The sequence below is a fragment of the Contarinia nasturtii genome, unplaced genomic scaffold, assembly GCF_009176525.2.
Source record: "Contarinia nasturtii isolate CC-2019 unplaced genomic scaffold, AAFC_CNas_1.1 Cnas_scaffold_1964, whole genome shotgun sequence".
Lineage (NCBI taxonomy): Eukaryota > Metazoa > Arthropoda > Insecta > Diptera > Cecidomyiidae > Contarinia > Contarinia nasturtii.
Genome location: NW_022199294.1, coordinates 1 through 25,901, shown reverse-complemented (window position 1 = coordinate 25,901; position 25,901 = coordinate 1). Strand labels below are relative to the sequence as shown.

The window sequence follows — 25,901 nt, the reverse complement described above, 5'->3', positions numbered from 1 at the left end:
TTAAAGTAATAAAATGGTTCGGTTGCGTTTAAAAACACATACTCACGACATTCGAAAGAACAATGGCTTGTCGTTGTCTGTATATAGCGGATGGTGAATTGAAATGGGAAACCGGTTTTTTTTGTCGTATTGTTGTTGGTGCTTGGACCGTACCAAGTCTTGCGCTAGTTTATTCTTCGATTCGGCTGAAAGAATGGAAACGTAGAACATGGGAGAACCTCTCGCCAAGCGTATGAGCACAAGAAAGTTGTGCGTGTGTACAAGTGTCATTGAGGATTCCATATGTACGCTGTTTTTTTCAGAACTAGTATTAACTGTGAATGTTGCTTGACATGCGACTTTTTTTTCTGTCAAAAAATGTGTTGCCGTTCGCGCGCGTGTGAGAGATAGTAAGTTTTTGGTGCTTCAGTTTGAGGTCAAAATGGGCACATATGGAAGGAAGTAGGGAATATTCGCAGTATGTCAAAAGTGTATTGCAATTGTTAAGCGACAAAAATGTTTTTTGCTGTGCTTGTGCATTTTGCAAATGTTCCCTTTGTCATAGTTGCTGTAAAGCCATTTAAATGGATGTTGTCACTTTAAATGCATTTTGGAGACAGAGAGAGGGAGAGAGAAGCAGAAAGTGAGGGGAGGCAAAGAGATCGTTTCTAACTTCCAATTTCGCCTGCTTTCACATGCTTCAGCTGCATAAGCATCGCGTATTGTTTATTTCCATGAGTTGAATCCGATGCACTTATTGTGACAGACAAGTGTGTCTTTCACACACAGTAATAAGATTCTTTTGCATTGCCTGATGCTCTCTCTCTCAATTGTTGTCGAATTTATTATGAATGCAAGTAACGTTCTTCGTTGTATATTGTACATACAGTATTTGTGTCAATGTGCTGCTCCATTCAATTGAATATTGACATACATTTGGTCATTGAATATTTTTCCAATGCAATTATTTCATCTGTTACATTGTGCTTATGCAAATAGCATCTTCAACTTATCCGCTGTGTGCATTCCCGTTTTGATCATGTTTCGAGGTCATCAGCATCTCTAAAGAGCTCTACAGATGTCACTTGAATTGGTTTTCAAAATACAACATAAGTAGAGATAAATTGTACTATATACAAATAACGAATCGTTCTTCGTTTAGTTTCATCGTTGAAAAAAAAAAACACTTAAATGGGACAAAATAAAGCATTCATTATGCAATGAGTAATCCGTTTTGAATACATTCGCGAAACGCACTTTAAACTCAATTTGATTGGTTCTGTTTGTAATTTAAAGGGATTTTCTGCTTTTTAATTTTGTTGCTTTTCATTACAGTGGATCGATGTCATGACAACGCTAATGAATGATTGCAAAACATTATGTCATCGGCTTGAGATTTATTTGTTTGTTTGTTTTGAGGTTAACCAAAGAGATTAAACTGTGAACATCATTTTTTGAATCTCTCTCCCTCTTCTCACAGTCTTCATATTCTCTGTCTGTTCTCTCTTCCTTTTTTTCTGCACTTTCGCTCTGTCTCTAGGTCCCGTATTATGATTGCCTTCGACAAAATGTGATTCGTCCAAGTCATTTAAAACAACACAATGCAGATGTTTTGAATTAAAAACCTCCCCAGAGACGTAATTTGTACAGTATTCAGACCGGTTTTGGCAAGAATTCAATATCTAGTTTCGATCGAAAGTCTTTTTTGTGGTTGCCTTACTTTTAAATTTCGTCATTTGAATTGCGTGGCAAGGCACTTAATGAAATGTAAATATGCACAGCTCAAGGAGCGTGATTGTAATGTTTCTAATTTAAATGATTCGCTCAGCTTTTAGCTAATGAACCAAATAAATATAAAAATAGAATGTGTTTGATTTTCTATGTTGGCACCATGTAAAATCTCGTCTCAAAATGCGCTATTGTTTTCATTTTCTTGTGTGTTTGCCACAAGAACGTGACGACAAAAGAACTTTCTCCATCAGCATTATCATTAGCGAATAAATGTGCTATTCGTAACTGAATAAAACTGAAATTGTATGCATTAGCATTTGGCGTTGCTTTGCCACCCACTCGGTCGTCAGCGATTCATCTAGTCCATGGTTTGAACGTTTTTTTTCTGTTATTTCTTCATTTAATAATAGAAACAGGCGAGCTTAATCAAGCGAACAATATTTCCACTTATAAATATTAAATTAGTTGGATTTTTCATTGAATGTGGCGCAATCTCGTCGTCAATATTGTCTTGGTCGTACATCGAAATCAACTTATTTTGTTTTCTTCTAAATTGCATTTCGTCATTTTATTAGCCGAATTGTATTGTTGTCGACAAGCAAACCGAACAAATTCAAAAGATGAATTGATGAATGTCACCCTCGAAACTCCAAGCGAAAATTGACTGTGAATGAAGAATAAAAATACAATGGCAAAAACACAACAAAAAAAAAATCCGAACAAATTTTGGTAATTTGAGCGATTTGTGTGTGGCTTTTCTGCAAGCCGCAAACACACCGTATTTGATATGATTTTATTTTTCCAGTGCTCTGTCACGACACCATCGAATTTTATTTTTGTTGACGGTAACATGATGTGTGTCACATTGTTTCTTTGTGGTTCGAATGAATAATGACACAGCCGCAATTTCAAAAGTTTTCGAATTCTTTTTTCCACATCAAAAGCGAACACAGTGAGCGCACTCAGACAAATGACATTGAGCTGGCATCATGATGGTGATTGATGCAGTTAGAACGTACTGTATCGCTCATGTCGTTTACTGCCACTAAAAACCGTATGAATACATTACAACTTGGTTCTATGTTATTATTATTCGCCCGAATTCATTACATCGTCTTCGATGTGAAGTATAATGTTTCATGTTGTTTGTCTGCTCTCTCTTTCTCTGCCAAATCACGAACCATTTACATTTGCAAATTGCGGGGCATTCATGGCTTGCCATTAGCCTTATTGAATCTGTATGTCTGCGAAAGATGATTCGTTATGATTGTTTAATGTTACGAGTGTTTTGCAATTGTTTTAAATATTTCCATTTGATCTTTGGCACGTTCTAAGTGAAAATGTCGTGTTTGTGGAACGCGCTTCCATCACACCAAATCAGGAACATTTGTTTACCCCACAAATATAGTTTGGATGGTGAAAAAAAAAACATCCGTTCAAATGTTACACTCTCTATTTGTGAAGTCAGTACACTTACTTCGGTTAAAAATTGGACTGAGTTCCATTTATCATGGGAAACTTTGGCCACACGCGCACATAACATGCATTTCGTACCTCTCTCTCTCTCTATCTCTCTCTCTTTCTCCACTCACAGGAAATATTCAAGAAGTAAAAGGAATAAAATCCGACATTGGCTTCAATTGTTTGGATTGTTCTACATTAAAAACTTCCGGCCAAATTGAATTAACGAATAAATTTAGCATATTAATTCGGTGTCGGAGATTCGGTGCACCATCTGCTAGCAGCACCGCAACTCTTCGGAAATTAAGTCTTCCCACTTGAATATGAATTCATATTTTTTCAGTGAATGTACCAAATTTTTTACTTCGCATTTGATTTTGAACACGTTTCAAACGTAAAGATGTAACACTATTTTGTATTCCGAACTGAGCTTTGAACTTTATTGAAATGTCACCTCCTAAGAAGATCTTTGAAATTCCGAAGACTGCCTTGACCTTTGTCTTTTGCAATACACACATTGCGATCCGATGAATGTGAATAAAGTGAAGTCTTTGTGCACAGTGGATTTAATTGAAAAACACGACTTTTCGTTTCATGTTATGGAAAATTATTGCTCAAAAAAGCGAAAGTAATATAAATTCAGAGCACAAAACGAAACAGTTTCAAAGAGTAACAGCTCACTACAATACCGAGAAAAGTTTGCAAATCGAATCCATCGAAATATGAATTTATTGACTTTGAATCGCAAAAAGATTTATTACGCTCGACAGTTCAGATTCAAAGAAAATTCATCGAAACATCACCCCCTCACTCAAACTGAACAGATGATATTGATTCCATTATTTGTCCATATGTTTTGTCGGTGGTGGGGTCACTTTTTATGTGTTTGAATAATTATTGAACGGCCAATGAATGATCTTGAATTTTGCACTTGGCCTTTGGTGGTGCCGTATGTCCGATAAATTCGGTGAAATATTTTTTTTTTATTGAAATTTCGCCAAGTGGTTGCCAAGTCATAATGCAATAAATAAAGATCAGACAGATTGTCCCTCGAAGGAACGAACTTGAATATATACTACGGCACAGAGTCCAAAGTTGAGAAAATCAAAGACAAATTATACAGAATAAAGTAAAGTCGAAAAAGAGAGAGAGAGAGAAAAGCAGATTTGTCTCTTGTTTGTGTTATTCCTTCGTTTGAATTCAATCAGATTATTGTTTGCAAAAGTGGCACCGAAGAGGGAGAACAGCAGCCTACACTCGCTTCTCATTTTCAATATTTGGTGACTGTCATTCGGTGTGGTATTGGAAGTGCTTTGTCACGTCAGAAAGTGTACCACAGCAAAACGACGAAAAATCTTAAGAGAAAAAATGAGCTTTTGAACTTGTCGTATTTATTTATTTTTCGCCTACTTCTTCGTCTTTTGTTGGTGTTTCATTTTCAAGGAATTTTTCGACTTTGTTATTTTTCTATAAGCCATATTCGTCGTCGTCATCGCCTTTGTTATCGGAACAATATGATAACATCATAGTCTGCTCTTACGTTGGCACCGGCTAAAAAAAACGTATAATATCCTTTGCTTAAGATAAAAATGTAGATTTTTCCGCTTGCAAATGTCTTTTTATTTCAGATTTTTTTCTTTTTCGAAAGCATATTTTTGCTTTGGTGGCAGGCACACAAAGTGCGTATTCGTATAACAGTGTAGAATGTATTCCACGGACCAGACCGTGTAGATGTATTATATTTCTGTTTACTACATGGATTACACAATTGGTTTCATGGAATCATATTACATCGCTGATACCGAAATCGACTGATCCGCAAAATACAAATAAACATGAAAAGCAAACGAAAACAAAAATTACGGCGACAAAATCCATTGGCAGAGTGCTTTTCGAATGAATGGTGCCATTTGAGGGTGACGACAGTATAATAAAACACATAGACTGAATAAAACAAGCGCGTGCGATGGGTAATTTTATTTTTTAGTCAAGAGTATTGAATTCGAAGCCAATTTTATCGAAACGCGTTCGTGTGAACATAATCATAGACAGAGAGAAAAAAAACGAACTGTTCATTCCAATGGGATATATGTGTGAAACGGATATTACCGAAAGTAGTTTATGTAGTGAATAAATAGTTAGCCGGGGTATTTTAGTTTGAAAAACGTTTGATCCAGTCTGTGCCTCATTACGTTGAAATGGTCACCACGGATTTGAAATGTCATCGAATGAAAAGATGCGTTTAACTTTATCATGCCACACAAATTAAGCTTTCGAAATTGATGTGTGATTTGGGCAAAGCCGAAATAACATATCAGCAAAGCCACTTCAAATTGGCATTCACAATAGAAATGTTAACAATGCGGCAATCAGGCCAAAATGTGTGAGCACATATGCAGCAAATGGAAGTAAGAAGTCTGAAATGTGCGTTATGTGAAAACAAAGCACAACATAAATGCTGCTATATAGTGTTTTTTTTTCGCTTACACACACAGTCATGGGAAACTAGCTAGAAGCCAAAGGCGAGATGCTGCTAAAATCAATAAAACTACCCAGAGAAGACAAGTCAAAAAGCAACAACGAAATATACAACATTTTGAAGATTTTGTACACAACCCTCAATTGTTTTCATGTTTTTTATTCTTCTTTCTCTTCTTCTCGTGATTCGATGTGTATTTTTCCAATCTTGATTTTGCCGCTCAGCGGAGAAAGAGAGAGAGAGAGCAAAGCAAGAGAAATAGAAATTTTATCTGCTTTTATTTGCTGTTGTAACGCTGTTATTTTTATGGCGTTGTATGCAATCTTGTGCGCACATATGTACGGACAAGCACAGCACACTGAATGCCGAACCGAACCGAAGACAATGAATGAAAAGAAAAATAGTTTTGCCGGTTGAAGATTGCGTCGAGCGAATTCAATGCACATAAACGCGCATATACCCACATACAAATCACATATTTTAGATAGATTTCATAGTAGCATTTTACTATTACAGCCGTTAATGGCTTGTTCTTGTCGAGATTGCAAGCTTCCTTTATGTCGCTTTCGTATTTTTCGCAATAAAAATATCTTGCGTTGTTTTTTCTTCTCTCTCGCTCTCTCACTCTTTGTCTCTTTTCCATCAACCACCCCAATTTCATCTCGTTTGTTACAAACACTGAGAGTTGCTTACAGAAAACTCCTTCGAGCTGTTCCTCTTCGTTAGGATTTAAAGTAGAATTCTGTTGTATTTACTTTTTTTTTGCAACAAACTTCTTCTAACGTTCATGTTTTTCATGGTGTTTTTTTGTCTACTTTTTTGGTATTAGCGTCAGTAGCGAAGATCTATGAATATCAGGCCATGTGTTCACATTTATTCGCATCGAGTGTGTGCGTGTTTTTGCATTCACTTTAAAATCGGATGCAATTGTTTCCTACCGACTATGCCACTGGCAATGCAATCCACTAATGTAACAAACATGAATGAAGCGGTTGCAAGCCGAATCATATAGAATCGAAGCAGAATGGAAAAGAAAAAATCCGTATTTTGATGAAGTCAAATCGAGAACATGTATTATGCATCTTAGACCAGGCATAAACATGGAAACAAGATTTACATAGAGGTCGGAACCATATATCGATATCAACAATCAGTGGTGAATTGATTAGGCTGGAATTCTATCCGATTTCACGATACATCATGTACATGTTTGTTCCATTGATTTTCATTTTTATCTACTTTCAATGCAGATAGATGTCATCGAATTTCCATCGATTTTTGCATTTTACAAAACATTCTTGCGTCGAACCACCCATCATCATTTCGAAAAGAGATTGCTAAACAAATGCATTCGAATGAAGTGAATGAGCGTTTGCGTGAACATTGAAAAACTTTTCATTGGGAAAGTTTTATAGATCGTATTTCACCTCGTTCTGAATGGGTGGTAAAAGGAGCCAGTGAATTGAAATGTTTTCTACTTTCGTGTTTGTTGTTTACATCATTGTGAGCATTTTCCATTTTTCAACTTATTTACTAGTGAGCGCAGTGCCATGGCTCGTTTGATCAATTGCACTTCCAGAGGCTTTTTAAAGATAAATTAGAGGGGTAAATGATATTTTATTTGATTCTTTATTTTCTGTTGAAAGCACTGAATGCTTTTTAGAGCGCCATAAAAGTGATCCACGCAAAATCATAAATATTGTAAAGCTTTCAGTGCATCTCTGACATATTTCTCCATCAATTTAATTTGTTCAGTTTGCATCCATGACGAGCGTAGAAAAAAAAAGCGCGCGCTCAAACATAATCTTTTGCAATAAAAATGCAATAAATCGCATAAATTGTTTAGAGATTTATAGTTTTTCGTTGGCGATATTGGAATTCGTTGTTCTCGTAAAACTCTGCTTATCAGAATTTATTCTTTGCGACGAAAATTTAATGGGATTTATTGATGTAGAAAATGCGCGCACGCAAAAGATATCACATTTATGCACAAGCAGGCAACGAACGATGCGAATGTCATTTTATGGCCACCAATAAAAATCGCGTGTAAATTGATTTAAAAGTCGAACATTTCATGATAGCTTGATGTGCCCGTTAATCGAATCGCTTTGACTATCAGCTGCAGAGAAGAAAAAAATATTGAGACGAATAGAAAAAAAGCTAGAAGGAAAAATGTACATCCAAAAACTCAATAGCAGCGACACAACATGATTACTACGATACTGAAACGCATTCTTGCTTATTCACGGTGTTGTCATCGCAAGAGCGAGACTCACATTGCATTAATTTTTCTAAAAGACCAGCATTTTGAATCAAATGGTGGAGACAGCTCTCAGCTGCACAAATACAATTCGTCGCAATTCAACTTTTTAACAACGACAGATTATTGAATTAGCGCACGTTCGATTTTCTTCTTTGACTCAAATATTCACGCCATTCTATTCGGAACCATTAGAAAAAAACCTTGGATTCTTTTCTGTCGAAAGTATTTTAAACATTTTAAGTTAAACGAAAAATAAACGAAATAATTTTCAATTGACATTGCTATTTCTATCATTATTATACGTGCATAGTTAAGTTGAGAACAAAGCAGGATGAAAAATCTGAGCTCAAAACATAAGCTTTTTTTGTAAAGGGAAAATCTTGGGAATGAACTTTGCCTACCTCAAAAGGTGTCACTGATAATACACAATGATACTGCATTATCACTTCATCTGTGTGGAAAATGTGATTGAACTCTGACTTGACATTAACCCATATTGTCTTTTGTCACATATATGTATTCTGTCTGCAACTTTGAACATTCCTTTTGTTACTTTAGACGTAATAGACTTTGTGTTAATATATTCAAAAATGAAGATAATAATTGGAAATTGATGTGAACGAATTCATCCAATTTTACATTGTTGATTGTTGTCCCAAAAATCTTCAACTATAAACTTCCTCTTCATCGCTGTGGTTGCTTCATCATTTTCCGGAAATTGACACGGTCTTGTTTCCATGCCGTTGATTGTGTTTAAATCCCCAATATTCGGTTCTTCTAATAAAACTTAAAATATCAAACTGAATTCCGAACGCCTCCATAAAATACACTTTGTATTTGTAGTTGTCTTTTATCAAATCTAATTTATACGTTTAGTTTGTCATTTAAGCGACGACGAATATTGATTATCGTTTGTGGTTCGTGACAACTATAAGAAATGTCTTGCTGCTCGGCACCGAGATTTCGCCCGATGGGTTCTTCTGTATTGTTATTCACTTTGACACTGATACAAGAATTTCAGTGCGGAATGTAATAAAATTGATTTGGCATTATCTTTTTGTTATGTGCGTTGTGGAAGCGTGTTCAAAATTGTCGGCAACTGATGTGTTTTACCCATAGATTTTGTATATTATTTTCGAATTTCATCATTATTGCTGACTGCTTTGGTATTTTCATCAATTGTTTAATGAAGAGGAAAAACCCCGAACGTTATTCAATATGCTTGTTGCTGTCGTTTCTCACTGCTTTTTTTCATTCATATTGAAATAAGGAAATTGTATCGAAAAATATTTTGTGTGTCGCATCATGAATATCGATCGCATCATCGCAAGCGTTTAACCAAAGTAATATCACATCATATAGCACGGTTTCATGTCAGTTTCTTTTTATGTATATACCATAGTATATGCTCAATATTGGACGATGGGATATTTTTTTTCTCTTCATTGTATCGAGGTTCCTGACGAGTGTCATTTGATATCACTCTTATCATTTTTGCTCTTTATAATAATAATCATATAGTGTGTGGCTTTTTGAACGAGTGTATCGAATAACAATAACCAAAAATGTGAGATGAAAACAGATTTTGTGTGCAGTGAGCTCAAAGCGGAACGATGGACAAAAAATTGAGTAGTTGCCAATGGAGCGAATGGTTATTGTATTCGGTGATGTTCATAAATACACGCAGATATACGTACTTTGATACTGAATGAACACTTTAATCATTTATAAAATGGTATTTTGTTGCTCTTAATGGTGGGTGCTCTATGCGCGGATTCGGGAATCCGGATGACAATTTGATGATCAATGCAAGTTGAAAAATGAATCCCATAATATTGAGATTGAAGAGATAAAAATCGAGAAGTCGTGAAATTGATGGCATTTTTCGTAATTCTCGAATTGCATTATTCTTGGAATTGCCATGGAGCATCAATGCAAATAGAATAGGACCAACTATTCAATATAGCAGTGCGATTGTCCATTTTTCAATCACATTGCAACTTCTTTATTGCGTACTTAAATCAAACTCATTCGCTTTTGCATTTTTATTTGAAATTCGATGAACATCTTATCCACTCTGGATCTGATTGCAGCAACAATTTTCGTGAACTTTTTCATTTCAAAAATTCATTCAATCCGATTTCTGTCGGCGAGCGAGGCTGGCTTGGACGATTTATCAGGCAACCACCATGTGTCCATCCATCATTCAGTGGATGACATCAAAATTCACATCATTCACTATCACATTCACGATCAAAATTTATTATTTTAATTTGTCTCACCCTTTTATTTTCATTAAGATATTTCACGCACGCCTTGAAGAAATGTCTAATAAAACATATGTTTTTGTGCAATTTTTTTATTCCGCAGAAGAAAAAAATAAGAATCATAAGAACAATTCTTAAATTATCTGTTCATATCAGACATAATATTAAGATATTTTCAGCAAGCTGAATCAGCTTAAGGAAGCTGATGTCAGGCGCTGAAATGAAGTGAAAACAATTTTTTGTTTTATTTTTATTAAAAATAATTCCATTGTTACTAACAATTAGTTAAAATCACTAGCAGTACAATATCTCCCTTCGTCACGAGGTCGTGTAAGTTTAAATTTGGAAATATTTATTGAAGAAATTTTAATATGAACTGAAACAGGCGAAATGCGCTCAAATCAAAGGAAAATGAGTTCTTCAAATAAATCATCAAAAAAATCCACAAAAAAGCAAAAATCAAAAAGAGAGTAATTAAAAAGATGGATTCAGATCTCATAGAAGATTTATCATCCGTTTTTTTTTTTATCAAACTTGATGAAAATAAAAAGTGTTCGAAATTGATATATTAATTTATGACAATAAATCCAATTTTTCTCACTTGACTTAATTATCTCTCTTTTTTTGTGGAAAAATAAAATTTGTTCATTATAAAATCGACTCGAATGATACCACAAATAAGCACAGAATTCGCACACACAGCAAAACCTTAAATATAACAGACAGTATTGACTCTTTCAAGGTAATTACAAGACATAGTATTCCATGTCGAAAGTATTAACTCTATTTCAAATTGGTTTGTACAAGTTGAAAAATACTTCGCAAAATATTGAAAAGATAAAAATGAAGAATTCGTGATATCGCTGGCATTTTCCATCATTCTTGAATACCATTATTATCGAAATTGCCATGACACCAATGCAAATCGAATAGGATCAACTATCCCATGTTGCATCTGTCCATTCTTACAATCACATTGCAACTTCTTTATCGCGTACTTGAATCAAATCCATTCACTCTTGCATTTTTATTTAAAATTCGACGATCATTCTATCTGCGCTGGAATGTGATTGCAACGGTACTTTCTTGAATCCATTTTTATGACAGACAATCTATGATTTATACGTGTAGTGCTCGACTGTATTTTCTAAAATTATTTTTATGGGTCAAACTTTTGCTCAAGTACAAGTTTCTTTTCGATTATATTTATTTTCATTTCAGTTCGCATAAAAATTCCAACTGAATTTTTATCTCGAGTAATGATTGATTGGGAGCAATCACTTTATTGGTAAACAAGTAACTTACTTATTTACTTACTCACTTACTTGCTTAAGAAGAACGAAAAGTTTTCGAACAAAGGATAAAAAATAGTTGCGAAACTTTAAAAAAAAATTGCGTACTACATCGGAAAAACAACACTTGAACGAAAAACTTGGCGCAAACTTTTTAATTGCAAAATTAGAATTTCCAAACAAGCGAGTAGCTTTTGATTAAATCATGGACAAAATGGATATTCAATCTCGTTGGATTCCCCCTTTCAATTGAATCATTATAAAAATTTATATTCCAAAAAACAGAAGTTTCAATTGGCATGCTGTATTGGTCGGTTTATGCATTATTTGAATGTGTGTAATTGGTTCGGTGAACTGGTTTTAAAGCATTTGTTCACAAATATCACAATTAATTTGCAATGGTTTTTTCCCATATTGTTTGTGAGGTTGGAATGTGTACAGCTTTAGAGCTTTTTTTCTCACTTTTCATACACTATTATTCATCGATTGTTTACATTCAACCGCAATGGACAATGTTCACTGTTCATTCTGTACATTTTTCACTTTAATTCAACGGATTGCAATAATATCAGGATGATTTAAGGCTGTGAAGCTGTCGCCATTTATAAAGGCGATATAATTAAAAATGGCATCGCGGGTCGTCCAACAACGACAAAAAGGCTACACTTAACTCTCAATAGCTATACGATATTCAAATGGATTCACACAACAAAAAATGTACGCTTTTTTACCAGCAAGACGCTTTGCTGCTGCATACTTTTACTTGTAATTAAAAATATGTTCAAAATATGTGTGATGCAATCGGTCGAATCTACATTTTAATGCATTTTAATTTCGTTGCAGTTTTGCTGCACGACATATCGACTGCTTTTGGTCGACACATAAATTGTCGGTTCCATTTGCAAATTACAATTTAACAATATATATCGCCGAAAGTGCTGGCCATTGATATTATTTTATCAATGTTCGTTGTGAGTGTTTGTTTTTATGCCTCGCACACAAAGCGAGACCGTTCGTGCGAAAAAATGTCCACTTTTACGAATTGAAAATTCAAATTGATTATTGATTACAATACACAAACACACAAACAGGGTTCAAAAATATGGACAATAGCGAATATTAAATTGAATGGATGCGATAGAGGGTGATGGAGGCAGTGTTCACGTTGGCATTTGCGGTGGTAGTGACAACGGCTGGTAAAAGATGATATACACACATTGTAATATATTCATTAAAATGCAAATGACGATTATATCATTATGGGAATTTTATTTAAAAAAAAAGCGAGTTCCGCTCATGTGTCACATTTGAATGCGATAACTGATATAATCAGCACATGCACCGTGTTGAAAATGTGTGAATAAATATACTCTTGATGTTTGATGAGGGGATGAATGGTCTGCCGCTTTGTTTTTTGTTTTTCGGAAAAAAATTCCAGCTGTTTGGCACATGAGGTTTTCCTTGCTCTCGTGTGTTCAGTCACATTGTGTCATTATTGCTTTTTAATTGAATATCTCCGATCTGGAACTCTTTCGCTCTGAAACCAACAACAGAACTTTTTCGAGGGGTATCTCTAGCCCCATCGGATATTGACTGAATTCAGAAAATATGCTCAACCACACATTCGATGCGGAAAGCGCTTTTCAGCAAACTCATTGACATATTTGATTGATAGTACATTTTTTCCCAGCGTTCCCGATGGCTTCATTCCATGTTGCAATCTGTTATTTTTATCACTGAAATCATATAGTATAGCCCATTGGCTTCGACGTGATAAATGCATTTTAAAAAACCATCACAGTTCAAGCGCATGTTCATTCATTTGATTTTATCTCAATTACATATGCATTTTTTTTGTTGATAAATAGCTTCAATGATGAAATTCAAAAATTAATTAGTTCTAGCGAAAAAAGTAACGAGATGGCCATTGTCATCGACGAGAATAAATTTCGTGGAAATGTTGTTTCAGGCACATTTGATATAAATCTGTTTTCCGTTAAAATTTACCTTGGTTCACTTGAAATGAAAAACCTCAACAGAGTCATCAAAGAGAGCAAACAAAACAGTACGTTTAATTTTCGGCAAATGTGTGTGACAAAGTTGAATACACTGTTTGTACAAAACCACAAAACTCTAGATGAGATTACTTTGTTGCATTTGCACTAAAATCTAAATTTAATGAATGCGAACTCCTATTCAGTAAAAAAAAGATAGAAAACAGTTGCATTGCGAAAAAGAAGAAACGAATCTGTTTTCAGTCGGAGAATTATTTTCCAGTTTAGCAATTATAACTCTGTATCAAATGTTTTATCCATGGGAAAAGTGTGCATTAAACAAATGCAATAAAACCGCACGAATCTTTTTTTTTATATAAATAATTTTGATGAGTGTTTTTCTCTCTGCAAATTTGTCGCAATGTTTGCATTTTACTGAGAATTGAAATGCGAATATAATGATGTGAATGAGGTTTTTAGCCGATAAAATCATGATACGCATAATGCCGTTGGTTTCCTTATAACTTCATTAATTTAATTAAAGATAATAAATGAAATATGTGAAATGTTCGTCGAGTAAAAGTGAGACTACTATTGTTTATATGAAATGTACGATTGGTAAAATTGTAATTGATATTTAACGGGGAACGTCTCGGAGATGTGATGTATTTCAAAAGTGAGAAAATTTCGTGATTTCATTTAATTGTAGACATTTCACTTGTGAAATGGAGTCACACATTTTTTTTATATATTCTTTTATTCCAAATGAGGTGAAAATACATTATTAAAAAATCATTTTATATTTCGTTTCACAAGTCCATATAAAATCGTTTTACACATTCGACTCGGTTGTTTCACAAAATAAATTCCCACTGGCATTTAACATCAAAATATTTATGGAATCATCACAAGTGTGCATCGCAGGAAGCCAAATGTGTAATAAAAGAAACGATCACGGAACCGTGCGCATGTATATTGTAATTATTAATATTTATAATGAATTTTTAAATACTTAAACAATTTTATGCAAATTGAAATCACGAATTGTTCGAAGAAAACAAAACCCATGGAATAAATGCTGAAACGGAAATAACACCTCTTTTTCTCGACGTCTTTCACGATTCGAAATGATGAATGAAAATGAGTTTAAATATAAAAAAGAAAGAGCTTCAGAAAATTGGAGAAAGAATAAATTCAACGTTCATGCATGAACAATCATCATTTAGAATAGAATCATGTCTTTATACATGTGGAATGATGCATAAAAAGTAAGCATTTCGAACGAATTGGTCAATTTGTATGTGTGCAGAAAGAAAAACCGCACTTGTAAAACAATAAAAAACAGTTAATCATGCATGCATGAACGCTTGACCTTACAAATTGATCATTATTATTATGTTGCACACACAGTGGGGAAAAAACTACTCAGAATGGCGGCGAGCAAGAAAAAAAACTTACAAATTTCTTTGTCGATTAAAATCTTTGGCAAAAACAATTTGACTCATGCAATATATTCAATGAGATCGAAGCTGGAAAGTAACAGACAAAAAAGAGTTTGCCGAAGAGAAAGGTTAATTTGTCCGTAGCAATTAATTTAGTTTCGTTGAAAAATGAGCGAGTAATCAATTTGAAACAATTTCATGAGATTTTTAATTAATTTTCTGTTTGGACACAGTTTATTTTTTGTATATCTCATTCCTAACGAGGTGTTTTTCTTCTTCACACTTTTAAATGATTCAATTTAAAGGCAGACGAAAGTTGAGCTCGTTGATATTAACCTAAATGGATGGCTTCGAGCGCATTTCATTTTATCGCCGAGTGATGTTTTTTGATTTTCTCTCTATCGTGATCTCCAGAATCTGTTCTGATTTAAATACGTTCATATGGTACTGAATGAACGCACGTTAAATGTACACACACATATATTACGTGAGTATGGCAAACAACAGTTATGTGGATTTATTCCATTTAATGAATGTTTGTGTGTAACAGATTCTATGTAATGTACGGATTCTGAAGTAGTTTTCCGACTTGTTTACGTTTCTTGTTTAAATAAAAGTTTTCGCAATTTCAGGCTATTAGCAAAAACACAATGAAGGTACAAAAAATGAGAGGCAAAATGAAACAATTGGTGCGCCGTATTATTCTACAGAACTGTCAATGTACAAAAAAACTCATGTGATTTACGAGAATTGCACATTAAACACATATATATTTATATAGACACGAGTGTTGTACTGGAAGACTAAAAGCCGTTTTACATGTGAAATAAACCAAACAATAAAACCAGAAATTATGTAGCATAAGCCGACACAAGTACCATTTTCGAATTGAGGAAAACAATATTTTCCGCTGTTTTACCATTTTATGTTCGGTCGAATTTTTTTCTGTTATTTATTTTTCACCGCATTAGAAAATAGAATAGACAAGTCTCGATTAAGGGATTTGTTTCACTATACCGTGCAAAACTCTCTTGAAACGTGCAAATCGAGTGCAAAAAAAGCATATACAATACGGAAAGGCAGCAACTTTCATTAGCAGCTTATGTATTAAGCATCAAAGCAATTATGCCAGAAGCGAAAAAAAAATTGATCACATGCACAAAAAAGCGATACTTTTGTAGCTTCTCGATTGTAAAAATCAGCTAAGCTAAAGGAAATGATGCTTTTGTGTTTGGTTCATTTATGCTCTGTTTTTTTTTTCGTTATTGTTTTTCAACGCTACCATTTAATTCAATATTTTTGTTTTGTATGACGTCGTCGTCGTTGCCTTCTTTGCTGCCGCCGCTATTGTTTTCCACTTTTTGCACGCTCGCCATTATATTACATCAAATATACCGTCACACTATATCATATTACAGATACAGATAATTTATCTCGAAAATGGAGAAATGGATACGATTTATAATGCAAAATAGCAGCCGCTCGGATCGAAAATCGCATCATGGCTTTCAAGCAGTCATCTTTCTCTCTCTATCTGTCCCATTGTCTCATGACTTTCTTTGATTGTTGTCGAACATCTTTTGATGCGATCAAAATACCGTTATGCTTGTTTGAATGGCAAGAAGTGCCACAGCAAATGAAGCCAATTGAATTGAATTTCGAGACCGATTTAGTGTTGGAGTCAAATTATGCCGAAAATATCTTAAGGCGATTGAGGGCGCTAACAAGACACGTAGAAGAGTCAATACATTATATATTGATGTCATTTAATTGGCGTTTTTTGCTCGATTTCATCAACTTAGACGAAATTCAAGTGGTCCACATACTTCGAAGTACACACACTTGAAAATCAACACACACACAAATGGTTTGAAAGATACATGTCATGGCATAATTAAAATAATTTTATATCGATTGATGCGTAAAATGGTTCACCATGAATGCGATCCATTGAATGGGCGAATGAAATTGTGTCTGTCTACTGCTGTGGAGAACAGTTTATTCAATCCAAGTTTTGTGGTAATCATTGCAACACTGCAAACAACTCAATTGCAACATTGAAACACCAAAACCCAATAGAACAATGTCTAATGGGAAAATCAAGTCGAAGTATCTAAATCAGAGCTCACAAAAAAAAACTAACACCCAGCATACAAATAACACAGAATCCATTGTTTTGACAGAAGCACATAGACTATAGCTAGCAAAATGTCTCGCTGTTTATGTGTCTGTATTATTTTCATTGCGATAGAATGTATGAAATGCTTGGAAAAATACCATTGTTCCATTGAGAAATGTTAATTTTCAGTGTGTGGTAATATTGATTGGATGGTGTGATTGTATTGGCAAAATGTCTTGTTGTTCGCTTAGATATTCTATGCTATCGCTATTTTGTTTCATAGCAAAACAAAGACATGACCCCCAACAAGTATGCACAGCGTACCGAATTATATAAAAAAAACCATCATCAAATTGAATATCTGTAGAACTTCACAGTAAACAACAACAATTTATTGCTATGGCAAAAGAGAGAAAGAAAAAAAAAACCATCTATCCAAGAGATGAGAGTCGCTCGTTTGCGTTTCAGTTCAACTGAAATGCTTGTTACGTTTGGTTATAAAATAACTCAATCCTCTATAAATTACGTCTTTTCTTGCGAACGATCATAAAATAAGACGCTCATCGAGTCAAATTGTATCGCATAAGTTCCGATGCGACTTACAACGCCGCACACATACTCATCGCGATATGGTTACCCATGAGTGTGAGTGTATATGCACGCCAACATACACCGGCTAATGTTAATTAGGTAATGAGAATGGATTGGACTTACCTTTCTTTGTGCAACGCACGATATTGCCTGTCTTTCTTCACACTTCTTTGCTTATATTGTTGTTACGGATGTTACAAACTTGTTTTCTTCTTCTTCTCGTCGACTTTTTTTTTCCCTCTCTCTCTCTCTCTCTCAATCTATGCTTTAAATGTCACGGAAGATTCTCTTAAAGTTACACTATAATAATAAATGAAATACTCAATCACGTTAAAACTTTATATGCATCATACTTATATGATATATATAGACAATTTTTTTCTTTTTACTTCACATGAAACGTCGTCTTTTTCCTGCGCTTCGTCTCAATAAAATTTTACGCCATCCACTCAGACATGATGCACCTTGATTGGCAAAACACGAAAAATGGTAAAATATTCAGATCAAGCGCTCTCACAAAACGAGATTGGCAAATAAAATTGACTTTGTTTTCGCTCACGTTGGAAACAAGAAGAAAACACACACAAACTGGCGAACCAATTTCGATCAAAAGAAACACTAAACAAGAAAACTTTGGATAGCACAAACTGGCAAATGAGAATTTGTTGTTTTTTTTTCGCTTCTTTCATTCGTTTCTAAACTTGATGCCAGATAACGAACTCTTCAATAGGAGCCCACTAACCGAACGGAATATATTGCGAGGAACAAAAAATTCACAACATATACACTCCTGTTTCACAACAAGTTTAATGTGGCACACGTAAGTACATGAGGTCGTTCTTTATTCTTGTTATAAAAGAACGCACGTCCGTCTATTTTGTTGCCGTTCTCATGCAATTCTCTCCAAGGTTTTTTTTCTCTCGCTCATTCGTCGATTGATTACGTTTCGTCTGCAACAAAAATTCTCATCATCGAAGACAATTCACATAAACGTATGTAACGATATGCTCATTCAATTTACATAAAAAATTAAAACTTGATACAAAAGTTTTCACATCGAAAATTTGGTTTCTTTAGAACAAATTTCACTGTATCATATTTTTCTTGTTATGTCATAAGCATTTTGCACATAAATGCCACAGCTTCCTCACGACGTCAATAAACTTCTGCAGAGAGCAGTTCGAACGTGTTTATGTGAATGTGCAATATGTGTGATAATTCTAGCGTTTTCTCTGATCGAACAGCGGGAAAGCGAACGAAAATGAAAGAATCCACACGCTAAGAGAAGACTAAACAAATACCGTCACAGAAAATAGAACGGCGCAAGAATGTTTTAACACAAATACACAATTTACTTTGTTGATATCACTGCTTTTATTCTTCGATACGGTAATTATAGTCGACTTTAAGTCTCTTGCACACAATTCTTACAATTTCTTTTGGTTGTACAGCACCTTTTGGTTGTAAAGTTTTTCAGTTCAAGTAAAAAGTTTTTTTTTTTGTTTTATCGAACTACACCATGACCGTAAGATGAAACATACACCATGTATCTATGTTTGGTGATCGGGTTCGTGTACTGCGTCGTGTTTTTTGTTTTTCTGCTTCTGTCCCGTCAATTCGTGATTATAGTCTTTCAATATGCAAACGAACTCTGGCCAAATCTATGTACAATTTTTCTTCGGTTTTATTGCTATTTCAAGTTTTCTTTTTCGTTGCTCTTTTACTTTATACGGTGTTATTAAGTGAGATTTTGATATTTTAACGTTGAAATTCAGCGCTATTTTTAAATCTCAACGTCAAATTTCACTGTAAAATAATTGTTGTCCGTAGTTTTCACGGATTTCAATCATTTGCGGTTAAGTTGAGTGTTCAGTTGTTGCAATATTCGAGTTTAAATTTCACGGAATGAAACAACACTTCCCGATTTGTTTGTTACATAAACAACTGTCAGAGTCTGTCTCGCCTTCTTGCAATATCTGGATATATTTTTAAAATTCAACTCGTTCCATACAAAAAAATCAAAGCAAATTACCAAGTTATATGCTTGCACTTTTTTTGGCTTCTTTTTGCCCACAAAAAAAAATGTCAAAATCAAGACGAGAGAACGAACATGTGGTTCCGTTCACTTGTAACACCAGGTAAAAACTAACTTGATCATGTCTTTCTCTCTTTCTTTCGATGTCATGAACCGGCGGCGCATTCGCCTCAACAGAAATGCTTCTTCGTTCTTTTACTTCCTACCATTCTTCGTACAAACACTACAAACTATATAAAGACACTCACATAATGTGCCATTGTGTGCTGCTGTTGATGGTGCTCAACACATGTGCGATTTCCATATTAATTGTTCGTTTATTCTGAATATGGTCTGTTTCGTATCGAATTGATTGGGTGCACACAATAGTTGAAATTGTGTAAAATTTATTCAAAATTCAAATAGAAATGATTTTTTTATTTGGAAAAAGGTAAATAATTTTCGGGCGAATCGCAACGACCTCACTTAAACTCAATGTACAAGCGTCGTACGTACGTTCTGAAGATATCGGCTACGCTACAAAAACGTATGTAGTGTGTATGTATACAGAGTCGCTTGTATAAGTGCCGTAAATGCTAACGACTTTAAGTTAACAACAGCAATGGCAACAGCGCAACATTTGTTTACCTTTTGTTTCTTTTATTCATTTCTTCGCTTGCGTTGCTTTGTCGTGCTTATGTCGAATTAATGGATGAATTGTCAAATCTTTGGTCGATGTCGGGAAAAGATGTACCATTCATACTGGGAAAAGGAGAAAAATTCCAAAATTGTCTCCATCTTATCTAAACTTTTTGCAAGAATCTGAAGAAAAGTCACTTTTGTATAGAAAAAAAAGAAAACTGAAAATTTACCAAACGGATATGGGATTTCGTTGTGCAAAAGTGTGAGTCTGAAATTTTTAACACAACTTATGCGCATTTTGGATGCAAAGTGTGGTTCTTTAATTATCGGATAATTACTGACATCAGCGCAGAATGAAACACTTTCCATGCTTTTAATTTAATTTAATAAACGTACTCAAATTGACTTGAACGAAACACACGTATATATTTATTTATTCAAGTTCATTTGACGCATCTTAGTCTAAGGAATACTACAACAAATTTTGCTTTTTTAGAGCATCTGGAAAACATTTTTTGCTTATATTTTGATCACATGTTTGTATACTTACTGCATAGATCTTGGATTGAATATTATTAGATCTTAAAATTCAAGCATTTGGATAATAATATAATACGAGGGTCACTATTTAAGTTTTTTCAAAAACATATATAAGACAATGGGGTTTCATCGAAAATGGTTTTATTGTTTTTCAAAATATTCGCCATGATGATCAATACACTTTTGCATTCGCTCGAACCATTTGTCATAGCATTCATGCCACTCCGAAAGTGATATCTCCAAAACGTGTGTTTTGAACGCATCAACTGCTTCTTCGGGCGATGAAAATCGTTGACCACGCAGTTTATTCTTCACGCTCGGGAATAAAAAGAAATCGTTGGGTGCCAAATCAGGACTGTACGGCGGATGACCCATTAAATCGATCTTTTGACCGGTCAAATAATCGACTGTTTGATGAGATGTGTGAGAGCTCGCATTATCATGATGAAGAATTATTTTGCGACGGCGGTTGTTTTTTCTTATTTCATCAAACACTTCGGGCAAACAAATGGTGGTGTACCAATCAGAATTGACGGTCTTACGAGCCTCTAGTGGAACTGTTGCCACATGACCACTTATCGCGAAAAAACAGGCGACCATTTGCTTCGCAACACTTCGAGCTCGAACAACTTTTGTTGGGTTATCTTCACTTTGAAAGACCCATACAGTCGACTGCTGTTTAGTTTCGGGCTCATACGCGTAGATCCATGATTCGTCACCAGTGACGATAAAATACACGGATTTTGAAACACCACGATTGAATTTCTTGAGCATTTGTTTACACCAATCGACACGAGCCTTTTTTTGAGCGATTGTCAAATTATGTGGTATCCAACGAGAGCAAATCTTTCTGACAGCTAAATGTTCATGTAAAATCTTAAATACGCTGGTCGCACTAATGCCCAGGGATGCCTCAATCTCGTGATATGTTACATGACGATCTTCCATTATCATATTTCTGACAGCATCGATGTTTTCTGGTACAACAACTGATTTTGGACGACCTTCGCGGAACTCGTCGATGAGCGATAGGTGACCGCGCTTGAATTCGTTGTACCAATTATAAATTGTCCGAAGACTTGGTACTTCATCGCCAAAGGCCAAATGAAGTTGATCAAAACACTGTTGTTGTGATACACCCAATCGAAAGTGGAAAAAAATAATAGCTCGAAAATTTTCACGAGTAAAATTCATTTTTTGGCTGAGACGCAATTTACATGTTACGGTAAACAATACAAATAACGATCGAATGACAAAACGTTCTGAGAACGTTTATGCTACAAAATGTTAAACTTAACGAATATGACAATGGTTTGCATCGGGCAATACTAAAACATACATATTGAAGAAACTTAAATAGTCGCCTACGTATAAGCGTGTCAGAAGACAAATGAAGTTTAATTAAAACGGAATTGTCAGCCATTAAAAATGTATATTCATCATTTTGAATAATTCGAATTTTCATCATATAATTAATTGACATTTGGCAAATAATATTGAATTTTTAAATGAATGGAATCAAATTATCATAAATTTTTTGCCACTTTTTCAAATAAAAATGTTGTTTTGGTAGGATAGGGGAACAATAAATGAATAATTAACATCATAATGGAGATGAAAATTATTTATAATTATTCACCGAAAAATTTACTTGCGGAAGCGAACTTCTGTTAGACAGTATCGATATTGTGAGTGAATACATTCTTTCTCATTTATAAAATAAAAGGCTGTACCACTTTCTCATTTATAAAATTTCAATCGAAACCAACAGTATCAAAATTCTGTCACTATCTCGGCTATTTTAATTGGAATAATGAAATTACTTACCGTGTTTTTCGCTCTGGTTATATCAACGAAATATTTTGTAAGTGACTTTTTTGTGTTAATTACATATCGACGTGGTGATCTCTTATCCAAAAGAAAAATCCAATGTTTTCATACCTTTCCCTATTTGTATTTTTAAGCCGTCAAGAGTTGATGTACTTGTGCAAGCAATTGTTTATGGCTCTTTAGTAGATAGAATCGAGGATTACAATTTCATGGTTGGACTTTGGTACTACGAAAACTCTACATATCGCTATTATTATTGGTAACTATTACTAACGATATTTAATAGTTTGTATGACTAGTAATGGAATTATTATAACGATTGATATAGTGGTGGTGCGATTGTATCGCCGTGGAAAGTAGTAACGGCAGGTAACTCATATTAGTCTGTAATATTCACAATAAAACATATTGCATCTTTCAATTTTAGCGCACTGCATATACAACAAATCGAATACGATTTCAGTAATAGCCGGTACATTAAACATAAATGAAACTTATCAAGCATTAAACTTTACAAGAGATGAAGATGTCGTACTACATCCGGAATATGCTATCGATGGACACCTTGCAAATGACATAGGCAAGAAAAAATAATATCACTCAATCCTATTTTCAATTGATTGATGCATAATTTTTATTTAAAACAGCTGTGATTAATCTTCGGACTCCGTTAAAATTCAGCTCCAGAGTAGATAAGGTTGAAATGGTTGATGAAGGTTATATGCCGAATCCGGGAGACCATGTTACCGTGTTGGGGTGAATTGGTTGAATGCTAAATTTCCAACTGAATTTCATAGAACATGAATATTTTTTTTTTTTTCAGATATACAGAATCTGAAGAACCTGGCCGTATAGTCAAACCATATAAATATCATTTACGGCATGTTAATTCAACAATTGCGAACTTCGAAAGATGCAAAGCAACGTATGGAAGAGATATTTTAGCGAAACAACTATATTTTTGTGTTAGCTTGAAGCATGGAAAGGTTCACTTAAGTAACAAAGGAGACTCTGGTAGTATGTAAAATATCATTTGAGTTCATAAATGAGACTTTTGTTTTCATGATGGGTTTTTTTAAAATACGATTTTTTCAATAGGCCCCGCTGTGACAAGGGATAAGAAATATCTCGGTATAGTTTCCTATGATAGGGAGGGGTTGGCTGAAGTGTTTGGGTTAATCGGTGGATATCGGAACTTTATCTCGAATCCTAGAGTAAGTACAATTTGTCAATGTTCGGCCTGATATCCAATTGCAAGACCTGTTTACTTAATGTTAGATTTTTGTGGATAAATGAATTTATAATAATAGTAATACACTGGACAAAATAGTCTGTCTAACTTTTTTCTTACTTACAATGGTGAATGTCATTAGAAATATCGTGGAAGCAGCAACGGACTAGGTTTTTATCATTGAAACAAATATCCAAAAAAGTAATAATTGCATCTATCCTTTTCTATTGACAGTTCACGAAATTGAAGATCATAAGTACATGGCTGTAGTCATGTATAAGAATAAGAAAAATACTACCATTAGCTCGCAAGTCAACACTGATACATGCGGGGCGGCTATTTTATCAAATGTTAAGATACTTACTGCTGCTCATTGCTTATATTCAAAAGGTGCCATTACTTTGGCTATCGCTACTGTAAATACGGATGAACCATTTCATAGCATTGACATTAGTGAAGGAGAAATATTCATTCATCCAGAGTATAGCAAAGGTGATTCGGCTTGGCAAAATGATATTGCCCTTATTATTCTTAGGTCTCCATTAAAATTCGGTTCAAAAATCGATAAAATAGAGATGGTTCCAACGAACTATGTGGCAAAACCAGGCGAGAATGTACAAATATTGGTTCGTTGATTCTATTTTTAATGCAATTTTAAAACGATTCATGCATAACTCTGTTAAAAAATAGGGATATTCGGAATCCAACAGCCAAAGTCGGAATTATTTCGACACTCATTTGAGATACATTAATTCTACGATGGCAGACTTTGAAGTATGTCGAGATGGACATTCTGGATCTGCCAATTTAGAGAGAGATAAACAATTCTGTCTTATGGTGAATGAAAATACAAATAAAAAATATGCCGGAGGTATAATCCAAATCCGTAATTAAATATGAAACAATTACTGCAGTTGCGTTCATTTTATAGGAGTGATCATTTCGGAAACGAAAAAGTTTCTTGGCATCATTTCATATTCAATGAATGAAATGACCCATGTTTGTACTTCAGTTACTGGATACCATCGTGCATTCATCGATAATCCCAGGGTAAATTGATTACAAACAGAATTTTTGTTTTTTAAGACCATACATGGGAACAGCGCCCATCAAAAAACCTACCAATTTGAGAGAATACTCAACTCTCGGCTTGGACGATTTGTGCCCATGCATGTTCGAACGCTTGAACTTATCAGTGAATTGATAATCTTTTTTCTTATTCATAGGTGTTCCGTCCAGGCAGATCCAATGGTAATTAATCTTTTTCTTTACTTTTGTTGAAACTTTCAGTGACGTGAACTTATTCATTTGAACAGTTGAATCTAGACAAGCAGACGCATCAAGCCGTCAAGCAAGTGTTCCGAGTAGACAAACGACGGGCTCAAGTAGTCAAACGAGAACTGAAAGCCATTTGGTTCTTAATATCACAGACCATAAGTACACGGCTGGACTTTTATACCAAGAAGATAGTAACGGTAGTCGATATTTGTGTTCTGCCACGATCATAGCGAATAACAAAGTATTGGCCGCGGCCCATTGCGTGCAGAACAAATACTCAGTGACTTTGGAACTTGGTACAATAGATACAGATAAACAATATATCACCGTGAACGTTAGCAAACAAGAAATCATCGTACATCCGAATTACAGCAAAGATCAAACTTATATTAATGACATAGGCAAGAGAAAATATTATCACACAATCATATGTTCAATTGATTAATGTATAATTTTTATTCAAACAATAGCTGTGATTTTACTGAAGAAAGCGTTGAAGTTTGATTCAAAGATTTGCAAAATTGATATGGTTGACAAAAAGTACGTTATTGGTGCGGACGATAAAGTGACCGTATTTGGACATTCTATTGGCTATCTACGATATTTTAACAAAAAAATTGACGAATGTCGAAGTCTGTATTGGGAGAAGAACAACGATTATCCGTGGCTGGAAGAAGATCGACAGTTTTGTCTTGAAATGCATAGTGGGGATGAAACCATAGGATCTGGGTGTGCGGGAGGTATTGAT

General features: G+C 34.6%; 2 protein-coding genes across 3 annotated transcripts in view; one reads left to right on the top strand and one right to left on the bottom strand.

Annotated features, from left to right (window-relative positions):
• LOC116347614 (cadherin-87A) overlaps nt 1–19,743 on the bottom strand; it is a 127,499-nt gene extending 107,756 nt beyond the window's left edge. Inside the window, exons 1-2 of one of the 2 annotated variants that reach the window (XM_031778290.1) lie at nt 18,008–19,743; nt 17,742–17,918 (exon numbers count right to left, since the gene is read on the bottom strand). The gene's annotated coding sequence lies outside the window, so the exon portion shown is untranslated. Of the gene's footprint in view, nt 1–17,741 lie in introns of both variants that reach the window. The other variant, XM_031778289.1, reaches the window with a different exon arrangement.
• A 2,828-nt stretch (nt 19,744–22,571) lies between these two features.
• LOC116347624 lies at nt 22,572–25,893 on the top strand (the record flags this gene model as incomplete). The annotated part of the gene is made up of 14 exons (XM_031778304.1): nt 22,572–22,678; nt 22,779–22,903; nt 22,973–23,013; nt 23,072–23,224; nt 23,292–23,400; nt 23,468–23,661; nt 23,743–23,858; nt 24,018–24,045; nt 24,110–24,501; nt 24,566–24,746; nt 24,807–24,925; nt 25,102–25,126; nt 25,192–25,554; nt 25,624–25,893. Coding segments are annotated over exons 1-14 (2,167 nt in total), but the record flags the coding sequence as incomplete, so codon positions are not given.
• Nucleotides 25,894–25,901: the final 8 nt, after the last annotated feature.